The sequence below is a fragment of the Bufo bufo genome, chromosome 8, assembly GCF_905171765.1.
Source record: "Bufo bufo chromosome 8, aBufBuf1.1, whole genome shotgun sequence".
Taxonomy (NCBI): domain Eukaryota; kingdom Metazoa; phylum Chordata; class Amphibia; order Anura; family Bufonidae; genus Bufo; species Bufo bufo.
Window position 1 is genome coordinate 64,723,150 of NC_053396.1, and position 13,596 is coordinate 64,736,745.

At 42.1% G+C, this 13,596-nt stretch overlaps 1 protein-coding gene across 2 annotated transcripts in view; it reads left to right on the top strand.

Moving 5' to 3' along the window:
• NHSL2 (NHS like 2) overlaps positions 1–13,596 on the top strand; it is a 911,944-nt gene that overhangs the window by 180,611 nt on the left and 717,737 nt on the right. Inside the window, exon 1 of one of the 2 annotated variants that reach the window (XM_040442509.1) lies at positions 4,470–5,003. The exons of the other annotated variant lie outside the window; for it this stretch is intronic. Coding sequence (XP_040298443.1) covers positions 4,967–5,003 — 37 coding nt within the window. The 5' untranslated portion in view covers positions 4,470–4,966. Of the gene's footprint in view, positions 1–4,469; positions 5,004–13,596 lie in introns of those variants that run through there. 2 annotated transcript variants of the gene reach the window in all.

The following is a 13,596-nucleotide window of genomic DNA, read 5'->3' on the forward strand; positions in this document are numbered from 1 at the left end:
AAATGTTCTTGCAGGTAGTTGCTTTTGATGTTCTGCAGCTGTGTTATAAGGCAGTAATTGCAGCTTGAAGGCACTGGCAGCAGGGTTACCAACCGGAACTTTTCTTCCTTCAGGACAAATTATCCCAAAATCATGGACGAACAACATTTTTCATGGACAAATTGGAAAACCATAATGAATAATAAAAATTATAAATAATACATTTATAGCTCAATATACTGATCATAACTCATCACTAGCATTTACTGTGAGCTGTAACATAATAACGTAGTAACATAGTTTATAAGGCCGGAAAAAGATATCTGTCCTTCAAGTTCAGCCTGTTAGGCTACTTTCACATTAGCGTTTTCAATTCCGCTATTGAGATCTGTCATATGATCTCAATAGCGGATGAAAACGCTTCAGTTTTGTCCCCATTGACAAAACTGAACAGAACAAAACGGAATGCACCAAAATGCATTCTGTTCCGTTTGGTTGCGTTCCCATCGCGGACAGAAAAATATTGCAAGCAGCGTGTTTCTGTCCGCGATGTGGTGCAGAGCAAGACAGAATGTAAGTCAATGGGGACAGATCCATTTTTTCTGACACAATAGAAAACGGATCCTTCCCCAGTTGACTTTCAATGGTGTTCAAGACGGATCCGTCATGGCTATATAAGACATAATATAAATGATATAAAATGGTAATTTCCTCCAAAATACCCTAGTCAAGTACCACCAGTTTCAAAAGAAATCACGAACACATCTATTTTTTTCACAGACACAGGAAAAAAGTTACTTTTACAGACTTTTCTGCCAGGCACACCCAACCTCAGCTCCTGCCTTCTCACTCCCTGGCTGACAGCTTGACAGCTTTCCCTGCCTTTCCCTTTTCTACACAATTTCTAGCCTTTCCCTTCACTGTCTATCACACTAGAATAGAAGCTTTATTGTGACTGTACACTGTCTCTAAGACCATTTTCTGTCCCCCACACTCTTAGGGTCATGTGAGCATACTTCTTCCCCACCTAGTAGTTTTTCCCGCCGACATGTGCAGTAAAATGGCACTGCATGCTGTTTTACTGGATTCGTCCAAAATTAACCTGAAATGCTTTAAGTTCATCTGCCAGATAAAATTTTTGGAAGTTCGTAATGAATCTGGTTTGCTCATGTCTAATCAGCTTCCTGTTTATTACAAAGATGGCTGTCTGTAGCCCCCATTAGGAGTAGCTCAGTGCATATAAATACTGGAATAGAAGCTTGAGTAATCTGTTTACACTGAGCTCCCCTTTTCTTGTCAAGAAAAGAAATTCAGCCCCGGGCCCCATAGCAGTTGCATGGTTTGCCTCCATTGAAGGTGTGCCATTGCAGATAACTATTACAGTAGCTTTACAGAAGGTTCTGTGGAATTGAATGTGTATTCCCACCTATTAACAAATGAGCCAGTTAATTAGCCAGGCATCATTAATGAGGCAGTGGAATGTGTTCTTGCACTTTTAAAAGTGTGAAAGAAAGCATCAAATGTTAGTGTAAATGAACCTGTAATGGTGGCACTACACTGAGAATTTTCACACCCTGCTATGACTAGCCTCTTGATTCGTCCATGACAAACATAAAAGAGTTGAATTTCTTTAGAATAAGGAACATTTTTTTGCTTTTGTTGAGGTTGTTAATTGGGCTTTTTCTGTATTAAAAACTGCATTCCATTTTAGGGAAATATCATTTTGGTTGTGAGTTAAGTGCTTCATTTATCACACAAGTAGTAGCTATCAGGTCAGATTTTAATATATTGAAGGCTGAGGTATCAGTTATTAGTTGCACACCACGTAGATCAAATTCATTTGTGGCAGAAAAAAAGCAAACTAAAGGCTTATATACACAACCATATTAATGTTCTGTACAACCTCTTAGGGTGCTGGCACGCTGCAGTTCTAACATACAGTTAGGATGCAGTTTTTTATGGTAGCAAGCTGAAATTAATTAAATCATTCCCACAATGCAGAACACCAGGGTTTAACAAGGCTGCTAAACTGGCTAAATTGAAAACTGCATCCTGAATGTATGTCAGAACTGCACTGTGTGCTAGCACCAGCACCCTTAGTTGTCTAGTTAAGAGCTCTTATTATATTTTTTTCTGTTAAATCTTGCAGGTATGTTACCATTTAATGGGTGAAAGAAATTGAAGCAATGATGTTACACAGCAAGCTTTCAAGAAAACTTTGTTCTGTTCATCAGGCATATTATAAGAATGTCTGAAGAAAAATCAATATACACTACTCACAAAAAGTTAGGGATATTTGGCTTTTGGGTGAAATTTATGGAAAACGTAAAAAGTTCAGACTACAGTGATATTATATCATGAAAGTAGGGCATTTAAGTAGAAGCAGCAATGGTGATTTCCTCATCTCAAACAATTTACTGAAACAAAACCCAACAACAGTGGTGGGTATACCCCCACAAAAAATGTCATTTTCTCAATAGCTTGTTGTGGCCTTGAGTATCAATTACAGCTTGACAACGATGTCTCATGCTGTTCACAAGCCGACTTATTGTCTGCTGAGGCATAGTATCCCACTATTCTTGAAGGGAGGCCCTCAGGAAATTGAGGTTCTGGGGTACAGCGTAACAAGCCTCTACATGGCGACTCAGCTGATCCCATAGGTTTTCAATGGGATTCAGGTCCCACAGGAAATGCCACTTCATTTGAGGTACCCTAGTCCCCAGCAGCAGTTCCCTAATGATGTGACCTCAATGAGCTGGCACATTGTCGTCCATGAAGATGAAATTAGGCCTGTGTTGTTCATGCAGAGGCACAATGACTGGATTAATTATGCTATTCAAGTAGTATGGGCTTGTCACTGTACCATTCAAAAAGTGTAGGGCAGTTCTGTATTAACTATAGGCTCATCTGGCTGATGCATAGCTGACACTCTCCTTGACGTCTCCAACATCGTTGGTGGCTATCATTTCTGCTCACCGTGAATCGACTTTTATCAGTGAACAGCACTGAGGCCCACTGGTTCCTTGTCCAGCGTAGATGCTCCCTGGCCCATGCAAGACGATGACACCTGTGATCAGGTACTCTTGCAGGTCATCTAGCACACAGACCACGCTGATATAAATGGTTTTGAATGGTCTGATGTGACACTTGGGTGCCTCTCACCTCCCTGTTCCTGGAGTTTGTGTGGCATTCATCATCAGGTTCTGCAGGGCACTGTTCACAATTAAGTGGTCATCAGTGTGGGATGTGGCCAAAGAATGTCCACTTCTATGCCTTTCTGTGACTCTTCCTGTCTCTCTGTATCTCTGTTGCAACCTGCTGATGACACTCTATGCTCAGTGGCCACTTCCATCTGAGAACATCCTACTTGAAGCCTTGAGCCTGTGACGTCACTGAGAATGCTGCTAGGCGGAAGCATCTACCTAGCAGTGTAATTATAAACAAAAAAAACCTTGCCCTGCACAATTCAGCGCAGGGCAACGGAGACCATCGAAGCATGAAGGAGGTGTATCTCACCCCCAAAAAAGGCTATAGGTCAGACACAGAATTAACAGCCAGTTGAACAATAGTATTTCACTGTTGTTTTTTTTGCCTTCCTCTGGATCAACTTGCAGGATAACTGGACAGATGTCTTTTTTCAGCCTTATAAACTATGTTACTATGTTATTTCTATGTCACGGATGCAGAGAATTATTGCAGACTGTACACAGAGCCTTATTGCCTAACGCAAGCTGCGTTCTGGCCCTACACTAGTTAGAACAGGTGCCACATGTGATCCGGCATTTAAGCAGGCCGGGTCACGAGCTGCACCCGCTAATCACAGCCGAGCCAATACTAGGCATGACTATGATGGCTTCGAAGTGCCCACAGCTAAAAAGCTTGTTGATTGGCTGTGCTGCAGCCTTTCAAAAAACTTTATTCAGCTTCTAAACACCGAACACTGACTTCCGAGACAAAGTCTGTGTTCGGGTGCCCGAACCCTTGAGTTCACTTATCCTTATTGGCTTACTTTGCCACAATTTTGGTGCACACTGATGAAGGTGCAATCAAACGTCAAGGCTTTTTGACGCAATCATGCCAGCATTTTGGCAAATATTAAGCCAGAATTCCATCACATTTAGTTTACCATTGTTAGTAAATAAGCCTGTTCCAGGTTTACACAAAAACATTTAGGATTGATGGTTAAGCCACTAGATAGAAGTTCTTTTGTTCGAATATTACTCAAAAAACTCTTTACACATAAATCAAAGCCTTTTTAAATTCGCTGATCTTATGGAAATATCTGGCTCTTTATAAAGCTTTATCACAAGGGAGAAAAACACTACGTTATGAGAAGGAAGGAAACATAGGGAGGGGATACAATAGTTAGGGAGAGACGTTTAATAAAACACCAAGTTCCTGCTTCCTTCCTCTCCTCCCCCAATGTTTTCTCTGAACGACTAAAATATCTCTCTTGCTGCTCTCTCAAAGCAGGAATAATGTTCAGAAGACAGTCACACTAAGTACATTACAGACAGAGAGGTTGTATTCTCTGCCTCAGATCTTTTTATCTTAGCTGTTTCCTGAGCTTCAACAAGGGCCTTGCTCTACAGGAGTCCTGCATAACACATGGATTTTTAAGCTTCCTGGATTTCTTCATATAAGAAATGGCAACAGTCACACAAAATAATGTGTAGCAATAGTCGTTTATTTCTTACTTGTATGGTCTATGCTCTTAATGATTACCATCATTTCTCCATGTTCTGTATGTTCCAGTCTATTGTTTATCATTATTTTGAGTGATATTGACTATCTGCCCTCCAGTAAGCCCAATTGGGTGAGGTATGTACAGCTGAACAGCTGTCTTTTCTGTCTGGATCCTCCTTTTGGGGATCTATATTTGGACGTTGAAACCAATTTGAAAGAAGAGCAGGAGACTGGGAGCAGTGGGTGAACCTTGGGATTTGAAAAACTACAGGAATTCTGGATTTTATAGGTGTTACACAGGATGGATAAAGCATTAACAAGTATTACACGTGGAAAAGGTAAGAGGTTTTTATACCTAAACCTACAAGCTGACAATCCTATAATATAATCTAATATATACAGCACAATTAAGATTTAATGGTTTATACTGATATCATATACCATATGTGCAGTTATACTAAGAACCATTATTGCTATGACTATATATAATAAATGAGCGCAGCATGTTCCTATCTTGTGCAGAGTTGGAGGTCTACTCCTAGAATTGTGAGAACTTAAATTCAGTGCTACTTAAAGTGATAGATTCCTGTTCACGGGAATTTTCATGATAATTAATTAGTATATGTATCACAATTAATACAATCTATGATGAACATGTCTGATGCTAGAGATGAAGGTTAGAGCTGTTACATTCTCCATTTGGTAATAAGAGACTAGTCAACGTTAATTATCATGTGCCCAGTGACATGGAGAAATAATTCTGCAGTCATCCATCTGATTCTACTGCAGAATAATACCGCACCTCCATAGTCATACTGTTACCATGTGCACCTCTTATGCATTAACCTTTTATTTTCTAAAGAAAACCTGTGTAAGCAGTGTTTCTTGCCTTGAAGTGAGAGAAGTGGGAGGATGTGTCTCACTCATCTACAATTACCTCACTAGATCAAACGGGAAATAGTGGTAGGTTCTGTTGCCATAGTGATGCTTCAAGCTACTTACTAGCTTCTTGATATTATTGAACTGAAAGTAAGATGTAAAACATATATGGATTTGTCCACAGAATCTTTGCAGAGCTTAGTTGTTTCTGCAACAGATCAAAACAAATATGGTACCATTTGGCTCCATTCACACTATGATTTTTCATACAGTATATTGTAAGCTCTCACAGGCTAGGTCCTCTTCCCCTCTGTACCAGTCTGTTAATAGTCCATGCTCATTGTATTTTTGTTTTATATTATGTATGTCTCTTAATGTACAATGCCATGGAATGAATGGCACTTTCAAATCAATAATAATGATAACAATAACATAATACAGTTAATGGTATCTTATATACAGGGATAGAGATGTCGCAAACATAAAATTTTCCGTTCGCGAGCGGCGAACGCAAATTTTCACAAATGTTCGCGAACGGGCGAACCGCCATAGACTTCAATAGGCAGGCGAATTTTAAAACCCACAGGGACTCTTTCTGGCCACAATAGTGATGGAAAAGTTGTTTCAAGGGGACAAACACCTGAACTGTGGCATGCCGGAGGGGGATCCATGGCAAAACTCCAATGGAAATTTACATAGTTGACGCAGAGTCTGGTTTTAATCCATAAAGGGCATAAATCACCTAACATTCCTAAATTGTTTGGAATAACGTGCTTTAAAACATCAGGTATGATGTTGTATCGATCAGGTAGTGTAAGGGTTACGCCCGCATCACAGTGACAGACCAAACTCCCCGTTTAACGCACCGCAAACAGTCCATTTGCACAACCGCAAACTCCCCATTTGCACCAGGTTGGATACCAAGCTAGCCATGTCCCGTTCCTTGTCCTCACTGATGTCATTTAAGGTATCTTCCTCCACCCAGCCACATACAACACCAAGGGTCCCCGAAAGGTGACAACAAGCCCCCTGGGACGCCTGCTGTGGTTGGTCTTCCACCTCCTCAAAGCCACCTTCCTCCTCTGACTCCTCTTCTTCAGACTCCTCTCTCTGCGTTATTATAAGGTGTGTTAAGTAGTACTATTCCTATCAGTTTAATCCTTGTTATGTCCCCTATCAGGGGACGTGTATATGGCATAGATTTTTGGAACCGGGAGATGGAAAAAGATGCTTGGTTGGTCCTCCTACTTCAAATTTGGGGCATTGTGCGTGCAATCTAATGTGCCACCAGATAGGAGTGGTGTGTATGTTGTTCTATTCTTATCAGTTTAATCCCTGTTACGTTCCCTATCAGGGGACGTGTATGGAATAGATTTTAGACAACCGCAAAGAGTTGTCAATAGTTGACACACTCATGAAATAAATTTTATACCTCTATGCGTCAATCTTGGTGTAGTGATGACTGTGTTCGTGCGCACGTTTGGAAGATTTCAGGCGATGGGGGTTTTACAAAGCCTATGGTCGTGCTGAGGTAGTTCAGTGACAGTTAAGTGACCCAGAAAACAATGATTCTGCAGTGTGGGTCCATTGTTGGCCTAGTAGGCTTTAATGATCACCTTAGATGATCATAAAGAAAATTAATGTTTTTTCTATGCAAAATTATCCAGCCGATCACTTTTGGTCTGTTCACAATGAAGCAACGACCTTATCATCTGGGGTGTGCCAACATTGCCATTGCCAACACACTCATAGAGGTGGTCGCTTCATTGTGATACGCAAGCCCCTTCACCACGACAAGGTAACGATCACGAAGGGGAATTGACACATGTAGGTGCCTTTTTTTGGGGGGGTTTTTGAAGCCACAGTGCAGCACCAGAGGCCAGAAAAATTAGGCATGTACACCTGCCTGAAAAGTTAGGTGCTGTAGCAGCGGCCAGAAAAATTGATGTTTGTTTCCCAGGCAGAAAGTGCCCTAAAACATTGCGGCTTGAACCCTAGTAACGCAAGTCATCCGGCATTCAGAGATAAAATACAGCAGTGTGTGGACCATTTTTAGCCCAAGGCAGCTCATCTCATCAGGCCTTTTTTAGTCAAATGTATCGCCCACTGTCAGTCCCTTCGGGATCCATCCCTCATTCATCTTAATAAAGGTGAGGTAATCTAGACTTTTTTGACCTAGGCGACTTCTCTTCTCAGTGACAATACCTCCTGCTGCACTGAAGGTCCTTTCTGACAAGACACTTGAAGCAGGGCAGGCCAGAAGTTCTATCACAAATTGGGATAGCTCAGGCCACAGGTCAAGCCTGCACACCCAATAGTCAAGGGGTTCATTGCTCCTCAGAGTGTCGATATCTGCAGTTAAGGCGAGGTAGTCTGCTACCTGTCGGTCGAGTCGTTCTCTGAGGGTGGACCCCGAACGGCTGTGGCGATGCTCTGCATGTCCTCCATCAACAACACGTCTGTAAAGCGACCTGTCCTTGCCGGCGTGGTCGTGGGAGGAGGAGGATTACTTTCACCTCTTCCCCTGTTAGATTCCCGTTGTGCTGTGACATCACCCTTATACGCTGTGTAAAGCATACTTTTTAATTTATTTTGGAACTGCTGCATCCTTTCCGACTTGCGGTAATTCGGTAACATTTCAGGCACTTTCTGCTTATACCGGGGGTCTAGTAGCGTGGACACCCAGTATAGGTCGTTCTTCTTCAGCCTTTTTATATGAGGGTCCCTCAACAGGCACGACAGTCTGGCTGACCCCGGGTGCCGATGCATGCTGTCTGACTGTGCCACTAGCTCCTTGCGACTACCTCCCCCTGCTTCCAACTCGTCTCCTCCTCCTCTCTGTCTCGCCATCTGAACTTTCCCCCTGTTCTTCTTCTCTTCTAGCGGGCACCCACGTGACATCCATGGACATATCGTCATCATCAACCGCTTCACTTGTATCTGACAACTCAGCAAAGGAAGCAGCAGCGGGTACAACATCATCATCATCACACCGTACGTCCATGTGTGTAATGCTGCCTGACTGAGACATATCCCTGTTATCTACATCCTCTTGCAATAATGGTTGCGTATCACTCATTTCTTCCAACTGATGTGTAAATAACGCCACTGACAGATCAAGTGAAGCGGCTGTGGTGCTAGTGTTGGTGGTGGCGGCAGGCAGGCGAGTGGTAACTTGAGAGGTGCTCGAAGCTGAGCTGGAGGAGGATGGTGCGTCAAGGTTCCGAGCGGAAGCTGTAGAAGATTGGGTGTCCTGTGTTAGTTGACTGGCTATGTCCTCAGAACTTTTCGAGTTCAGGGTACGTGGCCTCTGAACACTGGGCATTATTCTAGGGCCAAAGGGAATCACAGCACCATGACCACGACGGCCCCTGCGGGGTGGCCTGCCTCTGCCTGTCATTTTTTTTTCGATTAGTGGTACTATGCGTGCAAGCTACTGTGACACCAGATATGAGTGGCACTGTGCACTGGCAGAAGTTGGCAGAGTAGACGCTGTAGGCCTGACACACACGCTTGCAGACAACTAACTGCTATTCAATCTATTACAGTCAAAATTGTATTTTTTTTTTTATGTACTCTACTGTTACACCAGATATGAGTTGCACTGGTGTGACACTGTGCCCTGGCAGGCCCTGAAACGCATATGTGTGAAGGAAACTGACTGCTATTATATTACAGTCCAAAAAGTTTTTTTTTTTTTTTTAAATGCAAGCTATTGTGACACCAGATATGAGTGGTGGCACTGGGCAAGTGGGCACAGTATACGCTGTGAGCCTGACACACACGCTGGCAGGCAGGCAACTGCAATTAGATTACACAGGGGAAAAAAAGCAGACTGATGTTCTAGCCCTAAAAAGGGCTTTTTGGGGTGCTGTCCTTACAGCAGAGATCAGATGAGTCCTTCAGGACTGGAGTGGACACTGAATGCACTAGCCTAGCTATCGATTTCCCTGTTAAATCAGCAGCAGCTGCACTGTCCCTCCTCTCACTAAGAATGCAGCTTCCGAATGAATCTAAAATGGATGCTGTCCAGGAGGTGGGAGGGTCTGGGAAGGAGGGTCTGCTGCTGATTGGCTGGAATGTGTCTGCTGACTGTGAGGTACAGGGTCAAAGTTTACTCAATGATGACAAATAGGGGGCGGACCGAACATTGCATATGTTCGCCCGCCGCGGGAACGCGAACAAGCTATGTCCGCCGGAAACTATTCGCCGGCGAACTATTCGGGACATCTCTATACAGGGAAAAGTCTTATTGATCCATGCTCAAAATCTGTTCTTTTGAAAACAATAATATGGTCTCTGATAGCAAATGTTTATTATATTTTACATAGAGGTGGCAGGTACTAATATTAGGTGTTTTTGCATAATGTCACAACACAAAATCTGCAGCACTGTAGTAATTGCAATGGAAAATTTCCCACCAGGTCTGGCTAAAGGTTTTTTATGCCTTGTGCTGTGCCTTCTATTGACAATCCTTCCTAATGGTGTACCATATAGTGCCAAAACACAGTAATACTGTTCAATCAATGAAGCAGGGATTATAGTGTATATATGGGTGTATAGGCCACCACATTCACACTCTAAGGCCTCATGCACACGACAGTATTTTTTCACGGTCCGCAAAACGGGGTTCCGTTGTTCCGTGATCCGTTTTTGTTTCCGTGTGTCTTCCTTGATTTTTGGAGGATCACCAGACATGAAGGAAAGTGAAAAAAAAATCTAAGTCAAGTTTGCCTTGCAAATGATAGGGAAAAAACGGACACGGACCGGATGACAATCTTGTGTGCCTCAGTGTTTTTTCACGGACCCATTGACTTGAATGGGTCCGCGAACCGTTGTCTGTGAATAAAATAAGACAGGTCTTCTTTTTTTGACGGACTGGAAACACGGATCACGGACGCGGATGACAAACGGTGCATTATACGAGTTTTCCACGGACCCATTGAAAGTCAATGGGTCTGCAGAAAATCACGGAAAACGGAACAATGGACACGGAACACAACAACGGTCATGTGCATGAGGCCTAAGGTTGACTCTGATTCCCACTCTGGTGCAAGGACACTAAAAAACAGTTCATTGATCCCTATAGCATATATGATATGGTATACTATACAGTCAGGTTTCTTGATACAGTTTTGGAAACCAAAATCAGGAGTGAATCATAGAAGGAAAGAAAGTATAAAGAACAAATGCGACATCCTCTTTTTTTAATATATGCCTGGTTCTGGTTTCCAAAACTGCATCACAACACCAGACCACGTGCCAGTACCCTTACAAAAAGTGGCATGTTCAAAACACCATTCAGATTATTATAGTCTATAGATTGCATGAGGATCATGGCTTATCTATGACTGAATATAAGACAATGCATAATATACAATTTGGATAGTGGCCTCGACTTTGTAGTACAGCACCTGCATGCATGAGTTCCAACAGTTTCTCACATCTCCTGGCTATGAGACATTGTAATTTGGAGAATTAATTTAGTAGCAGCCTTGTGTAGTTACCATAGCAGCAATTTCTCCTGTTCTCTCATGATTGGTTCATGTGCTACAAATGAAAAGGGAGAGGCTACAGAAATCAGAAGGAAGGAAACTGCTTGGCGCTTGGAAATGCACAGTGCAGCGTGTAACCTGATGCTTCACGTGAAGCTAAATGACAGGAGGCACACAGTTGTATACCAGCAGTGCCTATTGTTTCTTCATTGAACTCAGCTGTGTGTAATGCTCTATTATTTGCTTAGCTTTGACACTATAGTCTTAAAAGACAGATTGTAAAAATGTTGTCCCTTTACAATTCTGGTCCTATAAATTTGTCTGTGAACAGAGTATATTTCATTGTACAGCTGCCCTCACAATAACACTGTACAGAAAGGCAAGAGTACAGTATATATGTCAAGCAAATCAAAGCTGTATTCTCATCTTATAAAGTGATAGCATATTGCCCTCACTTTATAATTAGTTATGGTTAGACCTCTAGGACCCCACCAATTCTGAGAATAGTGAATTAGTGTTGCATATTTTTTCACTATTTGTTTCTGTGGTGTAACGGCAAGGCTTCATTCAACAAAATACTGTATTCTGGCTGAAGTTTCCTGCATAGCTATGTGACCATGAGTGACGCTGTGCAGGGAAAACTTAGAAGGTATGGTAGCATTAAACCAGTCATCTGTGACGTTCATTCTCAGGAGCAATGCACTGACAATAACACCATACAGAAAGACAAAGTGCAATGTATATATAAGCAAATAAAAGCTGTATTTTCATATTATAAAGTGATAGCATATTTTCATCACTTTATAATTGGCATGGCCCCATTCAACAAAATAGTGCTGGCTGCAGTTACCTGTACAGCCATGTGACCGTGAGTGCCTCTGTACAGGGAAAACATAGAAGGTCACGAAGATATGTGCCACCTTCAAGCTCAGGAGCAAACTTAGCCCAAGAGGGTGAACCCCAACTAAACAAAAATCACAGAAAAAAATAAAAATAAACATCCTGCACAATGTAATAAATGAATATGTGGATGTGCATGGCTACATTTATAAAATAATGCACTAACACAACAGATGCAAACATTATATATGCACTAAGCCCTCATTCTGATATAATACAATCAGACTCTCAGCCAATATATTTTGATGAAAACAGATCTGTGCCCACCTACCAGCACCAAGGTGATCTCAGTCAGACAGAACCTACTCTACACCTATCTATGCCGTTGGGCATCTACCCAAAGTTAGAGGTAGGTGGAGCATCCTTAAAAATGATTTTAGGAATTTAGGTAAAAAGTTTAGGGCAAGGAACTCAAAGGTAGTATATTCTGAAATACTACCGGGACCATGAGCCACAAAATAAAGGCAGCGGGAGATTAGGGAGGTTAACAAGTGGCTCAAGAACTGGTGTAGGAAAGAGGGGTTTGGGTTCCTGGAGAACTGGGCCGAATTCTCTGTTGGCTACAGGCTCTATCGTAGGGATGGGCTGCACCTCAATGGGGAAGGGGCAGCTGTGTTGGGGGAGAAGATGGATAGAAGGTTGGAGGAGTGTTTAAACTAGGGACTGGGGGAGGGTAATTACATTATAGTATGGGAAGATAGTGCAGATAGAGACCGGGGGCAAGGTAATAAGACTGGGGGAGAAATGGAAGGAGGGACTAGAACAGCTCAGAAGGAAAAGTGTAGGATACAAAATATACATAAACCTCTTAAATGTATGTATACTAATGCCAGAGGCCTGACTAATAAAACTGGGGAACTGGAATTAGTGATGTGTGAGGAGGACTATGACATAGTGGGAATAATTTAGACATGGCTGGATGATAGCTATGACTGGGCGGTTTAGAGTCTGTTTAGAAAGGATCACCAAAACCGGAGAGGGGAAGGGGTCCGCCTGTAAAGTCCATGTCTAAAACCCACACTCCGGGAAGATATAAGTGAGGGACATGAACATGTGGAGTCACTGTGGGTAGAAATACATGGAGGCAAAAACAATAATAAATTACTAATAGGAGTTTATTATAAACTACCTAATATACCAGAGTCCACAGAAAATCTGCTACTAAACGAGATAGATGAGGCAGCAAATCATAATGAGGTGGTTATTATGGGGGACTTTAACTACCCAGATATAGACTGGGAAACAAAAACTTGTAGATCTCATAAAGGAAACAGGTTCTTGGCAATAACCAAAGACAATTACCTTTCCCAACTGGTTCAGAACCCGACTAGAGGGACAGCCATACTGGACTTAGTATTAACCGATAGACCTGACAGAACAACGGATGTGCAGGTTGGGGGACACCTGGGAAATAGTGACCATAAAATAATAACCTTCCAATTATCATTCAAAAGAGTATTTCTTCAGGGAGGAGCAAAAATAAAAATTTCAAAAAAGCTAAATTTAGCCAACTAAGAGAGGCCATAGGCCTAACTAACTGGGACAAAGTCCTCAAAAATAAAAATATAGCCACAAAATGGGATATTTTTAAAAGCATCCTAAAATCTAATTGTGAGAGGTATATACCTTATGGGAATAAAAGGTTAAGGAACAAGAA